Source organism: Eschrichtius robustus, chromosome 5 (assembly GCF_028021215.1).
Source record: "Eschrichtius robustus isolate mEscRob2 chromosome 5, mEscRob2.pri, whole genome shotgun sequence".
Lineage (NCBI taxonomy): Eukaryota > Metazoa > Chordata > Mammalia > Artiodactyla > Eschrichtiidae > Eschrichtius > Eschrichtius robustus.
Window position 1 is genome coordinate 52,300,490 of NC_090828.1, and position 23,282 is coordinate 52,323,771.

At 36.4% G+C, this 23,282-nt stretch overlaps 1 protein-coding gene across 1 annotated transcript in view; it reads left to right on the top strand.

Moving 5' to 3' along the window:
- CERKL (ceramide kinase like) overlaps nt 1-23,282 on the top strand; it is a 139,574-nt gene that overhangs the window by 40,072 nt on the left and 76,220 nt on the right. The window contains exon 2 of the mRNA XM_068543679.1: nt 2,958-3,200. Within this exon, the coding sequence (XP_068399780.1) occupies nt 2,958-3,200 (243 nt within the window). The remainder of the gene's footprint in view (nt 1-2,957; nt 3,201-23,282) is intronic.

The following is a 23,282-nucleotide window of genomic DNA, read 5'->3' on the forward strand; positions in this document are numbered from 1 at the left end:
TGAAGTGATACTTTGAGGGTATTGATTCTTAGGTCACTGGGTGACAATAGAAGTAGACAATACGCAGACCTGAAGCTTGAGCTTTCTGAGGAAATGACAGGCCTGAAAATTTGCCCTTGGGTTCACCCTATCCCACTGCCATAAACACTGAGAGAAGAACTTGGCTTTGTTTCTTTTTCAGTGGTACATGTGCTTTGTGAGCAATTGGGCTGTTGTTTGCAGAATGGTTGGGAAAGGCCCCCAAACTCCCTGAGAATGCAGAGAAAGAACTTCTTAAAGCACCTGAAAAGTTTTGCTCCAGTCTGAGAATATCTTTATGCCTGCTTAAGGGCTGAGAAAGCTGAGAGAGGGCCTCTGCTTCCTGGGGCTATTTTAGCACTGGAACCATTTCTACATCTGTTTCTATTGATTTCTTTGTCTCTTATCATGGCTGGTATTTTTCTGCCTTTTTACATGTGTAGTGATTTTTGATTGAATGAGAGCAATTGTGAATTTTACCATTTAGAGTTGCTAAATATTTTCATATTCCTGTAAATACTCTTTTTTTTTCTTTTTCTTTTTTTTCTTTTTTAACATCTTTATTAGAGTATAATTGCTTTACAATGGTTTGCCAGTTTCTGCTTTATAACAAAGTGAATCAGTTATACATATACATATGTCCCCATATCTCTTCCCTCTTGCATCTCCCTCCCTCCCACCCTCCCTATCCCACCCCTCTAGGTGGTCACAAAGCACCGAGCTGATCTCCCTGTGCTATGTGGCTGCTTCCCACTAGCTATCTATTTTACGTTTGGTAGTGTATATATGTCCATGCCACTCTCTCACTTTGTCCCAGCTTACCCTTCCCCCTCCCCGTATCCTCAAGTCCATTCTTTAGTAGGTCTGCACCTTTATTCCCGTCTTGCCCCTCGGTTCTTCTGACCATTTTCTTTCTTTCTTTCTTTCTTTCTTTCTTTTTAGATTCCATATATATGTGTTAGCATACAGTATTTGTTTTTCTCTTTCTGACTTACTTCACTCTGTATGACAGTCTCTAGGTCCATCCACCTCACTACAAATAACTCAGTTTTGTTCCTTTTTATGGCTGAGTAATATTCCATTGTATATATGTGCCACATCTTCTTTATCCATTCGTCTGTTGATGGACACTTAGGTTGCTTCCATGTCCTGCAACTGACAAAGGATTAATCTCCAAAACATACAAGCAACTCATGCAGCTCAATATCAAAAAAACAAACAACCCAATCCAGAAATGGGCAGAAGACCTAAATAGACATTTCTCCAAAGAAGATATACAGATTGCCAACAAACACATGAAAGAATGCTCAACATCATTAATCATTAGAGAAATGCAAATCAAAACTATAATGAGATATCCTCTCACACCAGTCAGAATGGCTATCATCAAAAAATCTAGAAACAATAAATGCTGGAGAGGGTGTGGAGAAAAGGGAACCCTCTTGCACTGTTGGTGAGAATGTAAATTGATACAGCCACTATGGAGAACAGTATGGAGGTTCCTTAAGAAACTAAAAATAGAACTACCATACGACCCAGCAATCCCACTACTGGGCGTATACCCTGAGAAAACCATAATTCAAAAAGAGTCATGTACCAAAATGTTCATTGCAGCTCCTGTAAATACTCTTGAGCTTTGTTCTAGGATGTTAAGTTACTTGGAAACACTTGAATCCTTTTGAGGCTTGCTCTTAAGCTTTGTTAGGTAGAATCAGAGCAGCCTTTGGTCAGCTCACTAACGAGACAATACTTTTTTAAGTACTCTCCCCAAAGTCCCACGAATTTCATTATTTTTCCACTTTGGCTGGTGGAAACACCTGTGTGATCTCTGAGTGTTGTTCTCTCTAATCCTTTGGGTAATTCTTTCCCTGGCCTCACACATATACTGATCCATGCTCAGCTGAAGATTCAGGGGGCAGATCTACAGAGTTCTCTTTCTGTGCAGCTCTCTTTTTTATAATAATTTTCCAAGTGAACTCTAAGTCATCTTGGCTTTCCTGGCTCCTCAATCCTCCTCAACTCAGGGAGACAACCAGGCTCCAGCAGGGTTCCCCTACCTGTGGCCTGGGACAGTCGGCTTGTAATCATATGGCTTCTTTGTTTTCCCTGTCTCAGGGATCACTGTCCTGTGCTACCTAATGTCCCATGTCTGAAACTGATGTTTCCTTTCTCTGGTGTGCTCTTTTAGTTGTTTCAGGCAGAAGGTAAAAGCATTCCCTGTGATTCCATGTTGGCCAGAGTGGAAGTTTTGAAAGTACTTTTTTTAAAGTATAAAACACTTCTACTTTGAGAGTCAGTTGAAATAGTCCATTATCACAACAACAAGTATTTTCTGACCTGTGTTTAAACATAACCAGTAAAATTTCATGCCACTATAAAAGTCTGACTATAGTAAGATTCAGGTGGATCTTTCTTTTTAGAATAGCAGGAATTCATAATGCTTTCTACTCACAGTAATCTTGCTCTGTTTCCTTTTTGCACATGTGTTACTTTACCTAGAATGTAAATTTTCTTTCCTTTACATGTTGCCTTCAACAACCTGTCATAAACTCACTTCTGTTAGTGAATTCTCTTCTTTCCATTACTTTACTGTGTCCTTGTAAGTACCAGGAAGCCTCTTGCATGATACTAATTTATTATTATTGAAATGTTGCTTTGTTTATGTTCCTGGAATTCTTCATGCATTGAATATTCTCAGATACTGAATGTCCTAGGCCTTGTGTGGCAGGGACTCCCTTCCATTTTTTCTATTTATGGGAAAATTGATCCAATTTTCCTTTTTTTTTTTTTCCCCCTCCCCATCTCATACAGGACTTGACATAAAGCATAATCAGTAAAATAACAGATGATAAAGATTTTCTGGGTTTTCACTATTTATTATTCATACATATAAGATATAGACACAATGGTTTTGATTGGAAAATTTAATTTCTTTTCAGGTGATTCCAAGTATAATTTTCTACATAAAGAAGAATTTATTGAACTCAAAGACATATTCTCTGTCAAACTGAAACGGCGTTATTCAGTTAAACAGCAGAGAAGTGGTACTTTATTAGGAATCACACTCTTCATATGTTTGAAAAAGGAACAAAATAAATTAAAGGATTCTACACTTGATCTTATTAATTTAAGTGAAGACCACTGTGACGTATGGTTTAGACAGTTCAAGAAAATTTTGGCAGGTAAGTACTCCTTGTGGAGATTTTTAATGAGTCTAGTTTCCTTGATGTAGATTATTAATCTAAACATGACACTGTATTTATCAGTACAGTAACCCTTGATTATGTTGAGGTCATTTGCTTCTATTGCTAGTTTGTTAAGTGTTTTTATCATGAAAGGTGTTGAATTTGGTCACATGCTTTTTCTACATCAATTGAAATAATCATATGGCTTTTTCCTTTCATTCTATTAATGTGGTGTATTACATTGATTGATTTTCATTTGTTGAACCATCCTTGCATTCCAGGAATAAATCCTACATGGTCATGGTATATAATTCTTTTAATATTTTACTGAATTTGGTTTGCTAGTATTTTGTTGAGGATTTTAACATTGATATTTGTGAGAGATATTTGTGTGTAGTTGTTTTTTCTGCTTTTATTATCTTTTTTCTGACTTTGCTATCAAGGTGATGCTAACCTTATAGAATGACTTAGGAAGTAACTGTTGAATGACCACTTCCTTAAAGAAACTTTGATAATCTGAAATAAAACAGTTCTTAAATATTTTTTTTTCACTTGTTATTTTTCTATTAATGTTTCTTTTGAGCTTATATTAGAATTTGCTTCTCTTCCACCTACACATTGATGGCAAGTGCATATATGTACTGGGTGGCTTGAGAATAACAGTTTTTTTTGAAATTGGAGTATAGTTGATTTACAATATTGTGTTAGTTTCAGGTGTACAGCAATGTGATTTGGTTATACATATATATGTGTGTATATGTGTATATATGTATATTCCTTTTTTCTATTCTTTTCTGTTACAGTTTATTACAAGATATTGAATATAGTTCCCTGTGTTATACAGTAAATTCTTGTTGTTTATCTGTTTTATATATGGTAGTGTGCATCTGTTAATCCCATACTCCCAATTTATCCCTTCCCCCCTTCCCCTTTGGTAACCATAAGTTTGTTTTCTATGTCTGTGGGTTTGGGTTTTTTAAATAAGTTCATCTGTACTATTTTTTAGGTTCCACATAAAAGTGATATCATAATATTTATCTTTCTCTGTCTGAATTACTTCACTTAGTATGATAATCTCTACATATATGTTGCTGAAAATGGCATTATTTCATTCTTTTTTATGGCTGACTAATATTCCATTGTGTGTGTGTGTGTGTGTGTGTGTGTGTGTGTATCACATCTTCTTTATCCATTCATCTGTGGATGGACACTTAGGGTGCTTCCATGTCCTGGCTATTGTAAAAAGTGCCTCCATGAATATTGGGGTGCATGTATCTTTTCGAGTTAAAGTTTTCATCTTTTCCAGATATATGCTCAGGAGTGGCATTGCTGGATCAGACAGTAACTATTTTTAGTTTTTTCAGGAACCTCCACACTGTTCTCCATAGTGGCTGCACCAATTTACATTCCCACCAACAGTGCAAGAGGGTTCCCTTTTCTCCACATCCTCTCAGCATTTATTATCTGTAGACTTTTTGATGATGGCCATTCTGACCGGTGTGAGGTGATAGTTTTGATTTGCAGTTCTCTAATAATTAGTGATGGTGAGCATCTTTTCATGTGCCTGTTGTCCATCTGCATGTCTTCTTTGGAGAAATGTCTATTTAGGTCTTCTGTCCATTTTTGGATTATGTTGTTTGTTTTTTGAAATTGAGTTGTATGAACTGTTTGTATATTTTGGAAATTAAGCCCTTGTCAGTCACATCATTTGCAATTCTCTCTCAGTCTATAGGTTGTCTTTTTTCGTTTGTTTATGGTTTCCTTTGCTGTACAAAAGCTTATAAGTTTGATTAGGTCCCACTTGTTTATTTTTGCTTTTCTTTATATTGCCTTGGGAGACTGACCTAAGAAAACATCAGTGCTATTTATGTCAGAGAATGTTTTGCCGATGTTCTCTTCTAGGAGTTTTATGGTGTCATGTCTCATATTTAAGTCTTTAAGCCATTTTGAGTTTATATTTTGTGTATGGTGTGAGGGAGTGTTCTAACTTCATTGATTTACACATGGCTGTCCAGTGAGGATAACAGTTTTTTGAAGATAATATTTAAATTGTCTATATTTCAGGGTAGATTTTTCTGAAGGTAATATCCAGAGAAAAGAGAGCATTTACTAGAATATTATCTCCTTATGAATTCATTTGTATCTAAAATTTCTGAATGGCATTTATATTTTACATTTTAAATAAAGTGCATGAATACACATATAAAGCAAATTGGATTTCTAAAGGTATCTAGGTAAAGTATAATCAAACTGAGTTTTAGGACTTTTTTTCTCATAAACTTGTAAGTCTTGCTTTCTTTTTTTTGTTTTTTGTTTTGGCCATTTCTTCCTGTTTGCCAGATTGATCAAGGTAGAGGCAGCTGGTGTAGTTGATGCACAGCTTGGGGTAAGATGACTCAGGACAGAGATGGGTGCCAGACAAAGAGCAGGCACATGGCGATGTTAGAAATTTTCAGGCCAGGAATCATTGATCAAGAAGACTGAGGACCCAAGTTGGTCAAGGGCAGCCAACTGATACGATTTTATGCACAAAAGATGAGGTGAAGTGAAATATTAGAACTAGGAGAATTGTTACAAAGTGGTCCCTTCAAGGAGACCTGATTGTTTTAAGAAGGCAGGAAACTACAGAGGCCGTAGTTTGGTTCATCTCTCTGGAAACATACAGAATATATATACATATATATATTTAACTAAAAGCATTCCACTTTAATGGTGAGTCTTTTACAGTGTTCTTATTTTAAATTCATTTGAGAGGAGATAAAAGAAGTTAAAATGAAAACTTAATTGAATAAATTTCCTTACATGGGCAGGTACTCGTGGGACTTGAATGGTCTATAAAATAAGAATGTGTCATTTGATTAGGAGAGGCAGAGCTCTTCCTTGCACTGAGGGTCTGAGGAAATCTCCCTTGGGGCTTATGAAGGGCTGGCTGAGTGATGTGAGAGACAACTTCCGCAATATATCTCACCCATAAAACCAAAAGCGAGTAAGCAGAGGGCATCACAACACAGCCCAATTCAGTAAAAGCAATTTTATTGGAGTAGAGCAACTTGTCCAAACACACACACACCACAAAAATACTGTCCACGTATTTTTTCAGCTTAATGAATGATGTTTTGGTTTGATCCAGGATTAAAATCTAGGCAAATTACAGAGATGAATAAACTACATATTTTTTAGGCTATCATCCTTTGGGAATGTTACTTTTTGTGACTTTGATTTTGATAACAGTTGGAAGTAGTGAAATATATGAGGTCATATTCTCTGCCATGGTCCTGGAGGACAGAGTAATTTTGCTGATTAAAAGCAAATAGATTGACTTTTGAAATCAACCAATGCAAACAAACAAAACAGGTTAGCAATCATCTAATAAAGATGAAGGAACCGAAGCAGGATGGTCTGAATGAATGGCTGTTCCATTTCTGCCTCTCAGTAGACTGACTCAGTAGGTCCTACAGGAGCAGCCAACTCCTCATCCCCATGCCTCACAAAGACAGTTCTGGGTCAGTTTCATCATACACAAATGCACACTCAAGCCTCCAAAGATCTCTGCCAAATGCTGCATAATACTGACACTTCCTTTTTTAAGTTTGTAATCATAGAGCGTTTTTGTTCATAATTCTTTTACTTTCAAAGCTAGGTAATCCAGGTGTTTATTAAAATGCCTATTGTCTGAGAGTCAAATACAATTGGCTCGAGGCTCTTTCCATAAATGTAGGTGGCCTGTGTCTTTCCCAGTCTTTTTGGGATGAGGTTGATTGTTTACTTCTTCCTGGTCCTCTTTTGTTCTTATTTCCGCAGAGTTGGGTCTATTTGTGGATTATCTTTGTATCTCACATTCATTGTCCCTATTCTGTACCATATATACTGCATCAGGTTTGGCAGATAGTGATTGCTGGTTTCCAAAAAAATACTTTAAAAGTCCCCAACCAAGGAATTTGTGTTTGAAATAGACCTAAGTTCAGGGGATGAAAGAAGTTTACATCACAAAAATATAAATGCCCTACATTTGAATTTTAGACATTACTATTTTAAGTCCAAAGATCTTGCTTTAACTGGTTCTGTGGCAAAACAGTGAATTTTTAAAAAATATATATTTTCATTGATTTTGAATATTGTTTTTAATCAACAAATGGATTTTTTTCCTGTAAGCTTTTACATCTTTTTCTCCTTTATTCTTCTATTAAGACAAACATGAAGAAGGTATTGAAAACCTCAACTAGTTGGTCTTTTAGTGAGATTAGTCTAACAATTATAATTTTAGAATATTTGGATATTAAATGTTAATTTCATATATGCACATTTATATTTTGAACTGGAGCAATGAATAAGATTTGATGAATTTTTGAGGAAAGAACAAATTGGCAGTACTAAAAGGAGGCTGAAGCCAACTCTCAAATATTGATACTTGAAGTTTTAAGACATTGACAAAGAGTGGCCAGATTAAAAAGGGTTTATAAATATAAAAAAGGAGTCTTAGAACTGTTTCTATTTTTATTTGGAAAAAAGTTAACTCCTTTTACATTCCAATTTTTAATAACACAGTTGAGCACGGTATCTTTTTATTCTTAGTAATAGAAAAGTCACCATAACTTTATTGGCTAATAGTCAATATAAGTTAATTCATCCAACACACATTTTGGATCAGGCACTGTGTTAGGTGCTGGAAATACAAAAAAGAATGAAATGTAATCCTGTATAGAACACTCTTGCCCTAGGAGACAGACAAGAAAACTCGTATTATAAATGTGTTAAGGGCCACAATGAAGATATGAAAAATTTAGTAGGGAACATAACCATTGATCATTGAATCAGAGATTTAAATCTTAAAAAATTGAGGCTGAAATGTAGTCACTGATAAGCCTAATATGTAGTCATTGTGGTGAAAGTCATTTAACATAGTCTTTTCTGCTTTTTTTTTATACCTGTGATGCAAAGATAAACACGCACAACCTTTAACTGTAGCATGTGTGTACACTAGATACATTAATTTTTATTCAATTAGGGTGTGATCCAGTCTGCATATTTGAGTTTCCTGGAAATGGTGAATTGCAAGCTTCTCTGGACCCTGAACCAACCTTTTCTCTAGGTACTATAATCTATACTTTAAAGCATATTCATAGGCTTTCTGACAGGTATCCCATATAGGGGGACAAAACAAAGTATCCCTAAGGTGACATTTAAGACCACTCAAAACTGAAAGACTTTCAGGAGTTGAATTGGTTGATCTTCAGTGGAGGACTTATGAGAATGGTGTGGAAATGAAGAAAAAGATTTTAAAAAAATCTAAAGCCTTATGCCCAAGTAACTTGGAGAATGGTAAAGTCATAAACAGAGTGAAATCCGGACACTGGTTGCTTTGAAGGAAAGATGTTCTGTTGCAGACACATTTGGCATGTATAACATATGTTGGAGATGTTCAGCAGGCTGGCAGTTTGAGAGGAGTGCATGAAGAGGGGAAGAAGAGCTGATGTGATGGGAATAGATGAAAGACTGCAGGGAAGTGGTATAGAGTTAAAAAAAAAAAAAAAAGCAAAGGGCTAAATACAGAATCTTGGGGGATACTCATATATTAAAATAGGCAGAGGAGACAAAAGCCAGAACTAAAATAGAAGGAATAGTAAAAAGAAAAAAAAAAAAATGAAGAACCCTTTTATCATAAGACCATTGAATTTTGTGATTATATTTTGGTTTTTCTAATTTATTTGTAATATTTAATTGTTACCCAGAGACAATTGACAAAGGTATTTTTAGCCCATATTTGATTGAGTTAGTTCTGTTGTCATATTTTTCTGTTTCATTTTTAAATGCTAACTTCACAAACCATTTTGATTAAATACACTTTGTCCTTGTAATATAATTTGCTCTTAGCTTCTAGTTCAACAGCCTCCAGGTTTTCAGTTATGAAAAACAAAGAAAATAGAAAAATTACTTAAATAAATATTTGGCTTTTATTCCTAAGAAGAGCAAGTTTTCCTAGTTTCCCAAAGACATCAAATCTGTTTTCCATGTGATAATAATGATGGTTTTCATAGGATCCTTTCCTCAGTAGTAAAAACCAGGGCTTCTAAACAATATTTTGTTTAATATTCATGTTGTCTTGTGTAAGAAATTCATGGTGAAATATGTTTTGGGGTTTTTAAAAATCCAAACTGTATCATGATTTATATTATCATGAACCAGGTAGAATTTTTCTTAGGAGGAGAACATAATGATGTGAAGTTTTACTAGGATATGCTGCCAGATGATGTACTTATAAGGATAAATAAACTGGAAATCAACAGTATAATGGTTATCTTAAGATGAGCGTTTGTTATATATCAAAAGTATGATAGCTTCAGACATTTCGTTGTACAATATTTGAGTTAGCAACACCTGTCTCCCTAGGGACAAATTATTTTCTGCAAGGACATTTTGTCTGAAGTATGGGTAGTTTTTCTTTTGAAGCACCAAAAAAATGATTTAAGACTTTGGTTTATGAGCAGTTGAGTTGGACGTTAAAATTATGAATGTCACTTAAACATTTTAAAAAATTTTTTAACATTTTTTAATTAAAAAATTTTTATTGAAATACGGTAAATTTACATTGTTGTGTTAGGTTCAGGTATACCGCAAAGCAGTTCAGTTTTATATATATTCTTTTTAAAATTTCTCTTACATTACAGGTTATTACAAGATATTTAGTATAGTTCCCTGTGTAATACAGTAGGTCCTTGTTGGTTATCTATTTTATATATAGTAGTGTGCATATTTTAATCCCCAAATCCTAATTTACCCCCCCCCCTTTAGTAACCATAAGTTTGTTTTCTATGTCTGTAAGTCTATTTATGTTCTGTGAATAAGTTCATTTGTATGTATTTTTTTAGATTCCATGAATAAGCAATATGATGATATTTGTCTTTTTCTGCCTGGCTTATTTCACTGAGTATGATAATCTCTAGGTCCATCCATATTGCCGCAAAGAGCATTATTTCATTCTTTTTTATGGCTGAGTAATATTCCATTGTATATATATATACCACTTCTTCTTTATCCACTCATCTGTTGATGGACGTTGAGGTTGCTTCCATGTCTTGGCTATTGTAAATAGCACTGCTATGAACATTGGGGTGCATGTATCTTTTCAAATTATGGATTTCTCCAGATATATGCCCAGGAGTGAAATTGGAGGATCATATGGTAGCTCTGTTTTTAGTTTTTTCAAGAACCTCCATACTGTTCTCCATAGTAGTTTACATTCGCACCAACAGTGTATGAGGGTTCCTTTTTCTCCACACCCTCTCCAGGATTTATTGTTTATAGACTTAAAAAAAAAAAAAAGTTTATTTATTTATTTATTTTCTTATTAGTCATCCATTTTATACACATCAGTGTATACATGTCAATCCCAATCTCCCAATTCATCCCACCACCACCACCCTCACCCCCCCTCTGCTTTCCCCCCTTGGTGTCCATACGTTTGTTCTCTACTTCTGTGTCTCAATTTCTGCTCTGCAAACCGGTTCATCTGTACCATTTTCTAGGTTCCACATATATGCGTTAATATACGATATTTGTTTTTCTCTTTCTGACAAAATTCACTCTGTATGACAGTTTCTAGATGCATCCACATCTCTACAAATGACCCAAGTTCGTTCCTTTTTATGGCTGAGTAATGTTCCATTGTATATATGTACCACATCTTCTTTATCCACTCATCTGTCGATGGTCATTTAGGTTGCTTCCAACACCTGGCTCTTGTAAATAGTGCTGCAATGAACATTGGGGTGCATGTGTCTTTTTTTTTTTTTTAATACCTTGTTCTTTACCTTAATTTTTTTTTTAACATTTTTATTGGAATATAATTGCTTTACAATGGTGTGTTAGTTTCTGTTTTTATAACAAAGTGAATCAGTTATACATATACATATATCCCCATATCTTCCCTCTTGCATCTCCCTGCCTCCCACCCTCCCAATCCCACCCTTCTAGCTGATCACAAAGCACTGAGCTGATCTCCCTGTGTTATGTGACTGCTTCCCACTAGCTATCTGTTTTACATTTGGTAGTGTATATATGTCCATATATACACCACCACTCTCTCACTTTGTCCCAGCATACCCTTCGCCCTCCCCATGTCCTCAAGTCCATTCTCTAGTAGGTCTGCATCTTTATTCCCATCTTGACCCTAGGTTCTTCATGACCAATTTTTTTTTTTTTTTTTTTTAGATTCCATATATATGTGTTAGCATGCGGTATTTGTTTTTCTCTTTCTGACTTACTTCACTCTGTATGACAGACTCTAGGTCCATCCACCTCACTACAAATAACTCAATTTCGTTTCTTTTATGGTTGAGTAATATTCCATTGTATATATGTGCCACATCCTCTTTATCCATTCATCTGTCGATGGACACTTAGGTTGCTTCCATGTCCTGGCTGTTGTAAATAGAGCTGCAATGAACATTGTGGTACATGACTCTTTTTGAATTATGGTCTTCTCAGGGTATATGCCCAGTAGTGGGATTGCTGGGTCATATGGTAGTTCTATTTTTAGTTTTTTAAGGAACCTCCATACTGTTCTCCATAGTGGCTGTATCAATTTACATTCCCACCAACAGTGTAGGGGAGGGTTCCCTTTTCTCCACACCCTCTCCAGCATTTATTGTTTGTAGATTTTTTGATGATGGCCATTCTGACTGGTGTGAGATGATATGGCATTGTAGTTTTGATTTGCATTTCTCTAATGATTAATGATGTTGAGCATTCTTTCATGTGTTTGTTGGCAAGCTGTATAGCTTCTTTGGAGAAATGTCTACTTAGGTCTTCTGCCCATTTTTGGATTGGGTTGTTTGTTTTTTTGATATTGAGCTGCATGAGCTGCTTGTAAATTTTGGAGATTAATCCTTTGCCAGTTACTTCATTTGCAAATATTTTCTCCCATTCTGAGGGTTGTCTTTTCGTCTTGTTTATGGTTTCCTTTGCTGTGAAAAAGCTTTTAAGTTTCATTAGGTCCCATTTGTTTATTTTTGTTTTTATTTCTATTTCTCTAGGAGGTGGGTCAAAAAGGATCTTGCTGTGATTTATGTCATAGAGTGTCTGCCTATGTTTTCCTCTAAGAGTTTTATAGTGTCTGGCCTTACATTTAGGCCCTTAATCCATTTTGAGTTTATTTTTGTGTATGGTGTTAGAGAGTGTTCTAATTTCATTCTTTTACATGTAGCTGCCCAGTTTTCACAGCACCACTTATTGAAGAGACTGTCTTTTTCTCCATTGTATATTCTTGCCTCGTTTACCAAAAACAAGGTGATCATAGGTGTGTGGGTTTATCTCTGGGCTTTCTATCCTGTTCCATTGATCTATATTTCTGTTTTTGTGCCAGTACCATACTGTTTTGATTACTGTAGCTTTGTAGTATAGTCTGAAGTCTGGGAGCCTGATTCCTCAGGCTCCATTTTTCTTTCTCAAGATTGCTTTGGCTATTCGCAGTCTTTTGTGTTTCCATACAAATTGTGAAATGTTTTGTTCTAGTTCTGTGAAAAATGCCACTGGTAGTTTGATAGGGATTGCATTGAAACTGTAGATTGCTTTGGGTAGTATAGTCATTTTCACAATGTTGATTCCTCCAATCCAAGAACATGGTATATCTCTCCATCTGTATCATCTTTAATTTCTTTCATCAGTGTCTTATAGTTTTCTGCATACAGGTCTTTTGTCTCCTTAGGTAGGTTTATTCCTAGGTATTTTATTCTTTTTGTTTCAATGGTAAATGGGAGTGTTTCCTTAATTTCTCTTTCAGATTTTTCATCATTAGTGTATAGGAATGCAAGAGATTTCTGTTCATTAATTTTGTATCCTGTAACTTTACCAAATTCATTGATGAGCTCTAGTAGTTTTCTAGTGGTATCTTTAGGATTCTCTATGTATAGTATCATGTCATCTGTAAACAGTTACAGTTTTACTTCTTCTTTTCCAATTTGTATTCTTTTTATTTCTTTTTCTTGTCTGATTGCCATGGCTAGGACTGCCAAAACTATGTTGAATAATAGTGGTGAGAGTGGACAACCTTGTCTTCTTCCTGATCTTAGAGGAAATGGTTCCAGTTTTTCACCATTGAGAACAACGTTGGTTGTGGGTTTGTCATATATGGCCTTTATTATGTTGAGGTAAGTTCCCTCTATGCCTACTTTCTGGAGGCTTTTTATCATAAATGGGTGTTGAATTTGGTCAAAAGCTTTTTCTGCATCTATTGAGATGATCATATGTTTCTTCTCCTTCAATTTGTGAATATGGTTTATCACACTGATTGATTTGCATATATTGAAGAATCCTTGCATTTCTGGGATAAATCCCACTTGATCATGGTGTATGATCCTTTCAATGTGCTGTTGCATTCTGGTTGCTAGTATTTTGTTGAGGATTTTTGCATCTCTGTTCATCAGTGATATTGACCTGTAGTTTTCTTTTTTGTGACATCTTTGTCTGGTTTTCATATCAGGATGATGGTGGCCTCATAGAATGAGTTTGGGAGTGTTCCTCCTTCTGCTATATTTTGGAAGAGTTTGAGAAGGATAGGTGTTAGCTCTTCTCTAAATGTTTGATAGAATTTGCCTGTGAAGCCATCTGTTCCTGGGCTTTTGTTTGTTGGAAGATTTTAATCACAGTTTCAATTTCAGTGCTTGTGATTCGTCTGTTCATATTTTCTATTTCTTCCTGGTTCAGTCTCGGAAGGTTGTGCATTTCTAAGAATTTGTCCATTTCTTCCAGGTTGTCCATTTTATTGGCATAGAGTTGCTTGTAGTAATCTCTCATGATCCTTTGTATTTCTGCAGTGTCAGTTGTTACTTCTTTTTCATTTCTAATTCTATTGATTTGAGTCTTCTCCCTTTTTTTCTTGATGAGTCTGGCTAATGGTTTATCAATTTTGTTTATCTTCTCAAAGAACCAGCTTTTAGCTTTATTGATCTTTGCTATCATTTCCTTCATTTCTTTTTCATTCTGATCTGATCTTTATGATTTCTTTCCTTCTGCTAACTTTGGGTTTTTTTTGTTCTTCTTTCTCTAATTGATTTAGGTGTAAGGTTAGGTTGTTTATTTGAGATGTTTCTTGTTTCTTAAGGTAGGATTGTATTGCTATAAACTGCCCTCTTAGAAGTGCTTTTGCTGCATCCTGTAGGCTTTGCGTCGTCGAGTTTTCATTGTCATTTGTTTCTAGGTATTTTTTGATTTCCTCTTTGATTTCTTCAGTGATCTCTTGGTTATTAAGCAGTGTATTGTTTAGCCTCCATGTGTTTGTATTTTTTACAGATTTTTTCCTGTAATTAATATCTAGTCTCATAGCGTTGTGGTCAGAAAAGATACTCGATACGATTTCAATTTTCTTAAATTTACCAAGGCTTGATTTGTGACCCAAGATATGATCTATCCTGGAGAATGTTCCATGAGCACTTGAGAAGAAAGTGTATTCTGTTGTTTTTGGATGGAATGTCCTATAAATATCAATTAAGTCCATCTTGTTTAATGTATCATTTAAAGCTTGTGTTTCCTTATTTATTTTCATTTTGGATGACCTGTCCATTGGTGACAGTGGGGTGTTAAAGTCCCCTACTATGATTGTGTTACTGTTGATTTCCCTTTTTATGACTGTTAGTATTTGCCTTATGTTTTGAGGTGCTCCTATGTCGGGTGCATATGTAATTGTTATACCTTCTTGGATTGATCACTTGATCATTATGTAGTGTCGTTCTTTGTCTCTTGTAACAGTCTTTATTTTAAAGTCTATTTTGTCTGATATGAGTATTGCTACTCCAGCTTTCTTTTGATTTCCATTTGCATGGAATAACTTTTTCCATTCCCTCACTTTCAGTCTGTATGTGTCCCTAGGTCTGAAGTGGGTCTCTTGTAGACAGCATACATATGGGTCTTGTTTTTGTATCCCTGCAGCCAGTCTACGTCTTTTGGTTGGAGCATTTAATCCATTTATGTTTTAGGTAATTATTGATATGTATGTACTTACTGCCATTTTGTTAACTGTTTTGAATTTGTTTTTGTAGGGTTTTTTTTTCTGCCTTTACTCTTTTGTTCTCTTCTCTTGTGATTTGATGACTATTTTTAGTTTTGTGTTTGGATTCCTTTTTCTTATTTGTGTGTATATCTATATTTTGTTTTTCGGTTACCATGAGGTTTTGATATAGCAATCTATATATATACATAATTGGTTTAAGTTGCTGATCTCTTAATTTCAAATGCATTTCCAGTATCCTGCATTTGTACTCTCCTATTCTCATGATTATTGATTTAGATATCATATATGTGTGTGGATGATTTCCTACCTTTACTGGATGTTTTTCCTTTATCAGTGAGCTTTCCCATTCATAATTTTCTTATTTCTAATTGTGGCCTTTTCTTTTATGCCTAGGGAAGTTCCTTAGCATTTGTTATAAAGCTGGTTTGGTGTTGCTGAATTCTCTTAGCTTTTTCTTGTTTGTAAAGCTTTTGATTTCTCTGTCAAATCTGAACGAGAGCCTTGCTGAGTGTTCTTGGTTGTAGGTTTTTCCCTTTAATCACTTTAAGCATATCATGCCACTCCCTTCTGGTCTGCAGAGTTTCTGCTGAAAAATCAGCTGATAACATTATGGGGGTTCCTTTGTATGATTTGTTGCTTTACTCTCAATGCTTTTAATATTTTTTTCTTTGTCTTTAATTTTTGTCAGTTTGATTACAGTGTGTCTTAGCATGTTCCTCCTTGGGTTGATCCTGAATGGTACTCTCTGCACTTCCTAGACTTGGGTGGCTGCTTCCTTTCCCATGTTAGGGAAGTTTTCAGCTATTATCTATTGAAATATCTTCTCAGGCCCTCTGTCTCTCTTCCTTCTGGGATCCCTATAATGCAAATGCTGGTGCATTTGATGTTGTACCAAAGGTCTCTTAGATTTCCTCATTTCTTTTCATTCTTTATTCTGTTCCAAGGCAGTTATTTCCACCATTCTGTCTTCCAACTCACTTATCTGTTCTTCTGCCTCATTTATTCTGCTATTAATTCTTTCTAGTGTATTTTTCATTGCAGTTATTGTATTCTTCAACTCTGATTGGTTGTTCTTTATTTTTTATAATTCTTTGTTAAAAACTTCTTATAACTTCTTGCTCTGTGCATCCATTCTTTTCCTGAATTATTGAATCATCTTTACGGTCATTACTGTGAACTCTTTCTCAGGTAGACTGCCTATCTCCACGTCACTGGTTGTTCTTCTGGGGTTTTATCTTGTTCCTTTGTCTGGAACATATTTCTCTGCCATCTCATTTTGTCTGAACTTCTATTTGTATTTTTATGTATGTGGAAGGTTAGTTATGTTTCTTGACCTGGCAGAAGTGTCCCTCTGTGGGGGATGTCCTATGTGTTCAAGCAGTACACCCCCCTCTCATCACCCAATCTTCAGGTACCAGCTGGTCCCAGGGTAGGTTCTTATGTGTTTGTAGACTCAATTCCACAAGCTGTGGGACTGTATATTTCTTACTTCTGGTTTCTGCCCCCTGGTAGGTGAGGCTAGTCTAGAGGATTTTATAGACTTCCTGGTGGGAGGGACCAGTACCTGCCCACTGGTGGGTGGAGTTGGGTCTTGGTCCTCTGGTGGGCAGGGCCATGTAAATGGGCATGTCTACAGGTGGCTCTGAGCTCAGGAGGTCTTTAGGCAGCCTGTCTGTTGATGAGTGGGACTGTGTTCCACCCTGTTTGTTGTTTGGCCTGAGGGATCCAAGCACTGGAGCCTACAGGCTGTTGGGTGGGGACAGGTCTTGGTGCTAATATCCCAGGCAAGGTATCAGCCTTCAGATGAATACTCCAGATATGTTTGTCACCAGCTTTTATGTCCCAAGAGAGAGCCAGAGCCAACCTCCCTTCAACCCAGGAGACCATCCAAGAGCAGCAGGCAGGTCTGGCCCAGGCTCATATGAAGTCCCTGTTTTTGCCCTGGGTCCTGTTGTGCATAAGACCTTGTGTGTGTCCTCCAAGAGTGGTGTCTCTGTTTCCCCCATTCCTGTGGAGCTCCTGTGATCAAGACCCACTGGACTTCAAAGACAAATGCCCTTGGGGCTCTTCATCCAGACCCCCCAGACTTGGGAGCCTGATGTAGGGCTCAGAACTCTCAGTCCCATGGGAGAACTTCTGTGATATAATTATTCTCCAGTTTGTGAGTTGCCCACCCCTGGGGGTTATGGGGTTTGATTATATCATGAGTGTGCCCCTCCTACCATCTTGTTGTGATTTCTTTTTTGTCTTTGGATGTAGAATATCTCTTTTTGGTAGGTTCCAGTCTTTTTCACTGATGGTTGTTCAGCAGTTAGTTGTGTTTTTGGTGTTCTCGTGGGAGGAGGTGAGCTCAAGGTCTTCTACTCTGCCATCTTATCTTCTCTCCTGGTGCACGGACCTGAGGGCAGATGGGGCTTCAGCCAGTGGGGTCCCTCATGAGTATAGCAGCATTATGGTCGTGGGTGGGGTTGGTGGTCGTGCTATTTTCTCCTTGGTTTCCGGGGCAGCTCAGTGATGGTGGAGGGAAGAGACGCTGAGTTCAGCCTCCACAGGGACCCAGGCTTCATGCTGGGATGGTGTTAGGGCCACTCTACGCTCAGTCACTTGTGGAGGGAGATGGGGATGCCAGGGATGGGGCAGAGCAGCATGGAGGAAGTGGGCATGAGTAGGCGGTGGGGGACGGCTGCTCCACTGAGAGCTTCCACCTTCTACCATGCGTGTCACTGTTGAATGTATTTTTACTATCAATATATATTGAAATAATGTAGAAACTGATTAAATATGTATTACCTTATTTACATATAAATATTAAAGTCCAATCCCATTTGAAACACTGTGTCCAACAAAGATGATGTGATGTATGCCTCCTGTAGTGGTTTCCAACTGGGCTCTGTAGATTATCACCACCCTATCGCCCAGGAGTTGCCTCACTGTGCAGAATCCATATCTGTCACTCACTCTTGAGTGAGTGTAGCTCCTAATTGATACATTTTATATTCAGTAGTACTGAGTAAAGCTTTGTTTAAAGAAAGCTTCCAAATATACAGTCACTGTGGCAGCCACATATTTTGAACTGAGTGTCCATGTAATTTTGTTGTTTTCAATAGAAGTTACTTATTAAATATATATTTAAATGTATTTTGTATTTTTCTTTTCTATAACTGTAAATTATTGAATACAAATCAATTTGCAAATAAGAAAAATTATGTTATCAAAGATTGAAATTGAGTCAAAAAATAAATTATTTCAAAGATTTGGCTTTTTTCTCTTCCTTGAACTTTCTGTTGCTTTCTAATCTGGACATTCAGAGGAAAACTGTGATAGTAAACTAATTTTTATTAAATTCTTAATGACTAATAACACTGCTTAGCTTTTCAAAGGATAGTACATAAAACTTTTAAAAGCCAAACCTCCCATTTCCTGAAATTTGTAACTGAAAATATAAATATATGGAAAAATCATTATCTTGCAAAATTTGCTAATAAAGAGAAGGAAAAAATACTATTTATCTTGAACCTGGAGAGTACCAGCTTAACATTTCAAGCCATTTCCATTCCAGAAATTAACAGTGTGAGAAATCACCATGAATAAGAGTCTGCAGACATACACTATAGCAGTAGATCCCCAAGAACTGCACATAATAGAACAAGCAGAGGATATGAAATAAATAAATTGAAAATTATCAAACAAAAAGAGAAATTGAAAATATAAAAGAATAGGGTATAATAAAAAAGGATAACATTTTTGCTATGACATATGTATGTATGAATGTTACTTTAAAAAATTCATCCTCCCCAGGACTTGCTGTTCCTGAGCCTGAGAATTCAGAGGTTTTGATTAAATGGGTCTGGATGGACCCAGGCATGAGCTTCCTTGAGAAGTCTCTTCAATGATTCTAATGTGTTGCCAGGGCCAAGAACCACAAATGTGGGAGATTGAACAACATAATTTTAATTTGATGAACATCTGTAAAACTCTGCACTCCACACTTACCAAAGGTATCTCTGCAATGACTAATTATAGGTATAGTTTATATTCTTGTTGTTATGTTAAGTATTCCTACAGGTTAGCCAATACCCATTCCTGAGTCATGTAAGGTTATCACTTATTTTCCAAGACCATTACCTTGGGCCTGGTTCACAAGAGCCCGGAAAAGACCGACAGAGGCATGCCAAGTTTCTCTTGTTCCTTCCAGTTTCTTTTCTTATTAGCATCAGCTCTAACTCATAGCCATGACTCCTTCAGCTGAAGGCAAGCTAGCATTAGTTCTTTAGAAACTATTGATGCTGTTTATACTTGAGATGAGCGACAAAAGTCCACCTTCCCAAGGGTTTCTCACAGGCCTCTGTAACATTTTTATCCTAAGAGCGGGATATATTTTGCATATAATTGATGATAATTGTGTTTAAAAACAAGTTGTTGATGCCTTATAGAAGAAAATTATATTCCTGCTTCAGTCATTACAGACTACCTTGAGAAAAGAAATTAGGAGATATATTTATTCTCAAGTTATTTCTAATATATTTTTAATTCTTTTGCTGTATAAAAGTTCTTTTGACTATGTCTTTTGTGTAAATAAATTTCTTCTCTGGAGAAAAAAATTAGGTATGCTTTGTCACATTTTATCATGTGATGATATCAAAGACTAAATAAGAACTTTTCTAAATATTTCCAGTAAAATATTGAATTAAGTTTTCATGCTGTTAAATGAATTAGTTAATATTTCTCCCTTTACTGAATTATAGAGAAATCATTATTTAAATCTTAATGATAAAAAATTTAAATCTTAATGATAATAGCTAACATTTATTAAGCATTTACTATGTGCCACTCTTGTAAATAATTTTTATTATCTCATTAAATCCTTGTAATAATAGCATCAAGAAATATAAATATATTCTCATGTGAAAAGGGGAATGATATTGCTTATTTTATGAGTTTTGTTGCGAGGTTTGAGTTAAAATAATGCATGACTTAGCAAATAGTAGAATTAAGTAAATTATTTTTGTTAATATACTCTTCATCTTAGTTTATACATTAGAAAACTAAGGTTTAAATAGTTTAAAAATTGGCTAGTCTGAAGTTACACACCTACTGTGTGGTGGAGGATCTGGAAACAAATTCATAACTGCCTGAATCTGGAACATGAACCTTTGACTGATGTGCTATTGCCTACCTGGTCTGTCATATACATACTCTACAATTCTTAAAGTATATTATATTCACTATGTAGTTTAGACTCTATCCTGAAAAAAGGACTTCAAACACTTTTCTTGTTAGGAAGGAACTACATTATCTTGTTTGAAGATTATTCCTTTCTAGACTTCTTTTCCAAAAATTATGATCCAGAACTCTGGATTCTTTGAGTTCTAAAGGTAACCCTCTGCATTCAGGGTGAGCCGTAATGCACTAATGCATTTCTCGGTCCTTAAAAAAATTCCTCCTCATGACTGTCACCATTATTAATTGAGATTTCTCAAATGACTTGGAATGGATTAGGAATGCACTATGAAAAAATGGCAAAGAGTTATTTCTATTAGCCTAAAGGAATTTTAAAAACACATATAAACACACTGGTTTGCGACTGATTTCCAGGCTCTATGTTTATCAGAGTTCCCTAAGCATATCACAAATGCTATTAGCCTACAGGAAATATTAAAATTTGGATCAATCCTTAGATGAGAGTATAATGGATTGTCATTTAACAACTTTTTCACTGGAAAGAAATGAAGTAAAAAGTAATAAAGCAGCATTCTCACAGTATGCATAACTAGTAAATACATAATATTTCATATTGTGACAAATTATTATTAAGCCCCCTGGTATTCATTAGACTACCATTAGTGGTAATGAAATTCTGTGGTATTTATATAGATATTATATGTAACTCCAGGAATTTTATTATAAACTTATATGAATATATTAACTATTTGAGACAGGTAGGTGGATGTTTGCAATGACTACATGCTGAAGCGTTGAGATAACATTTTTCAGATCAACCATTTTTTTTCTCCTTATTTGTCATTGTTAAAGAGAAAACATCTATTTTAAAAATTTTATTCTTTAAAAAAAATACCTTAAGTGCAACATTATGTAACTTGGTAAAGCGTATTTTCTGTTTCTACTAGTTATACGCTTTAGTTGTTTTTTTAATGAAAAGAGAAGAGATGGGCAAAGCTGAAGCTGCTTGCATGGCTGGGTTCCTGGGCTCTCTGCAGCATCTAACTCTGGGCCCTGTTCTCTCATCCCTCATTGCCTGCCCATGTGCAAAGTAAGTGGCAAAGCTAGGAACTGCCATCTGTTTGGACTGCTCCTCATGTCCTGTTGGCACAGTGAGGCCCATTTTGCAGTTCAAGGCCTGATTTAACCACCAAATTCTCTGCAAAGCCAACTGACATAGCAAAACCAGGCACTTCCTCTTTTAGGTTTTTGTAGCACTTCTTAAACCTCTGATAAAACACACAGTCGCTTACATTCTAATTGTTGGCTTATATAGATGATACCTTATTAGACTGAGAGCTCTCTTGAGCACAGAGATTTTTTTTTAAAGCACACAGAGTTTCAAGTATAGTAAGTGCTCTATAAATGTTTGTTATTATTATTATTTTTATTTCTAATAGTACATAGCTCAGTCAATGTTGGTGAAGTGAACTGAATCTATTTCTTATCTAGTATGTGTTAGGCATTGTCTTTGCTGCTTTTAATATAAACCAACTCACTGAATCTTTTTTCTTTAATAAATTTATTTATTTTATTTTTGGCTGTGTTGCATCTTTGTTGCTGTGCATGGGCTTTCTCTAGTTGCGGTGAGTGGGGGCTACTCTTCATTGCAGTGTGCAGACTTCTCATTGCGGTGGCTTCTCTAGTTGTGGGGCACGGGCTCTAGGCGCGCAGACTTAAGTAGTTGCGGCGCGTGGGCTTCAGTAGTTGTGGCGCGTGGGCTTCAGTAGTTGTGGCACACGGGCTCAGTAGTTGTGGCTTGCGGGCTCTAGAGTGCAGCCGCAGTAGTTGTGGAGCACGGGCTTAGCTGCTCTGCGGCATGTGGGATCTTCCTGGACCAGGGCTCGAACCCGTGTCCCCTGCATTGGCAGGTGGATTCTTAACCACTGCGCCACCAGGGAAGCCCCAACTCACTGAATCTTAATCACAACACTTTGATTGTGGTCAAGAATTTTTTTTTTTAATCTTCACAAATAGCTATGGAAATAGAACTCTGAGAGATGGATTGACTCCTGGGTCATGCAGTTAAAAAATAATGGTGGGGGCTTCCCTGGTGGTGTAGTGGTTAAGGATCCGCCTGCCAATGCAGGGGACACGGGTTCGAGCCCTGGTCCGGGAGGATCCCACATGCCGCGGAGGAACTAAGCTTATGTGCCACAGCTACTGAGCCTGCGCTCTAGAGCCCGCGAGCCACAACTACTAAGCCCACGTGCCTAGAGCCCATGCTCCGCAGCGGGAGGGGCCACCGCAATGAGAAGCCCGTGCACCGTAACAAGGAGTAGACCCCAATTGCTGCAACGAGAGAAAAACCGCATGCAGCAAAAAGACCCAGTGCAGCCAAAAATAAATTGATTAAAAGAACTAAAAAATAAAGTTAAAAAAAAAATAGTGGTGGAATGAGTTTCAAGCTCAGGCTTTTCTAACTCAAAAATCCACCTGTTTTTTCCTAAGCCACACTGCCTCCCAACAGAAAGGTTCGAAAACTTTCTATCTATCTGTCTGTCTGTCTGTCTGTCTGTCTGTCTGTCTGTCTATCTATCTATCTATCTATCTATCTATCTATCTATCTATCTATCTATCTATCTACCTATCTGTCTGTCTATTTTTAAAGAATGGTATTAGTTTCTTAAAAGGCAGAGTATAACTGATTATGTTATGTATTTGGAACTAAATATATTATTATCAAGTATATTGAAAAAAAATCTGTGGCAGCACTGGAAAGGATAACATCACTGGGCCATGTGGTTGAAGAATTTCTAGAAGATGAGACACTGATGAAATCAGTGATCCAGCAAAGCAGCTTGTACTGAATCTTGATATTGGCAAAGGGCAGGGTCCCTTTGAAATCTTACGGG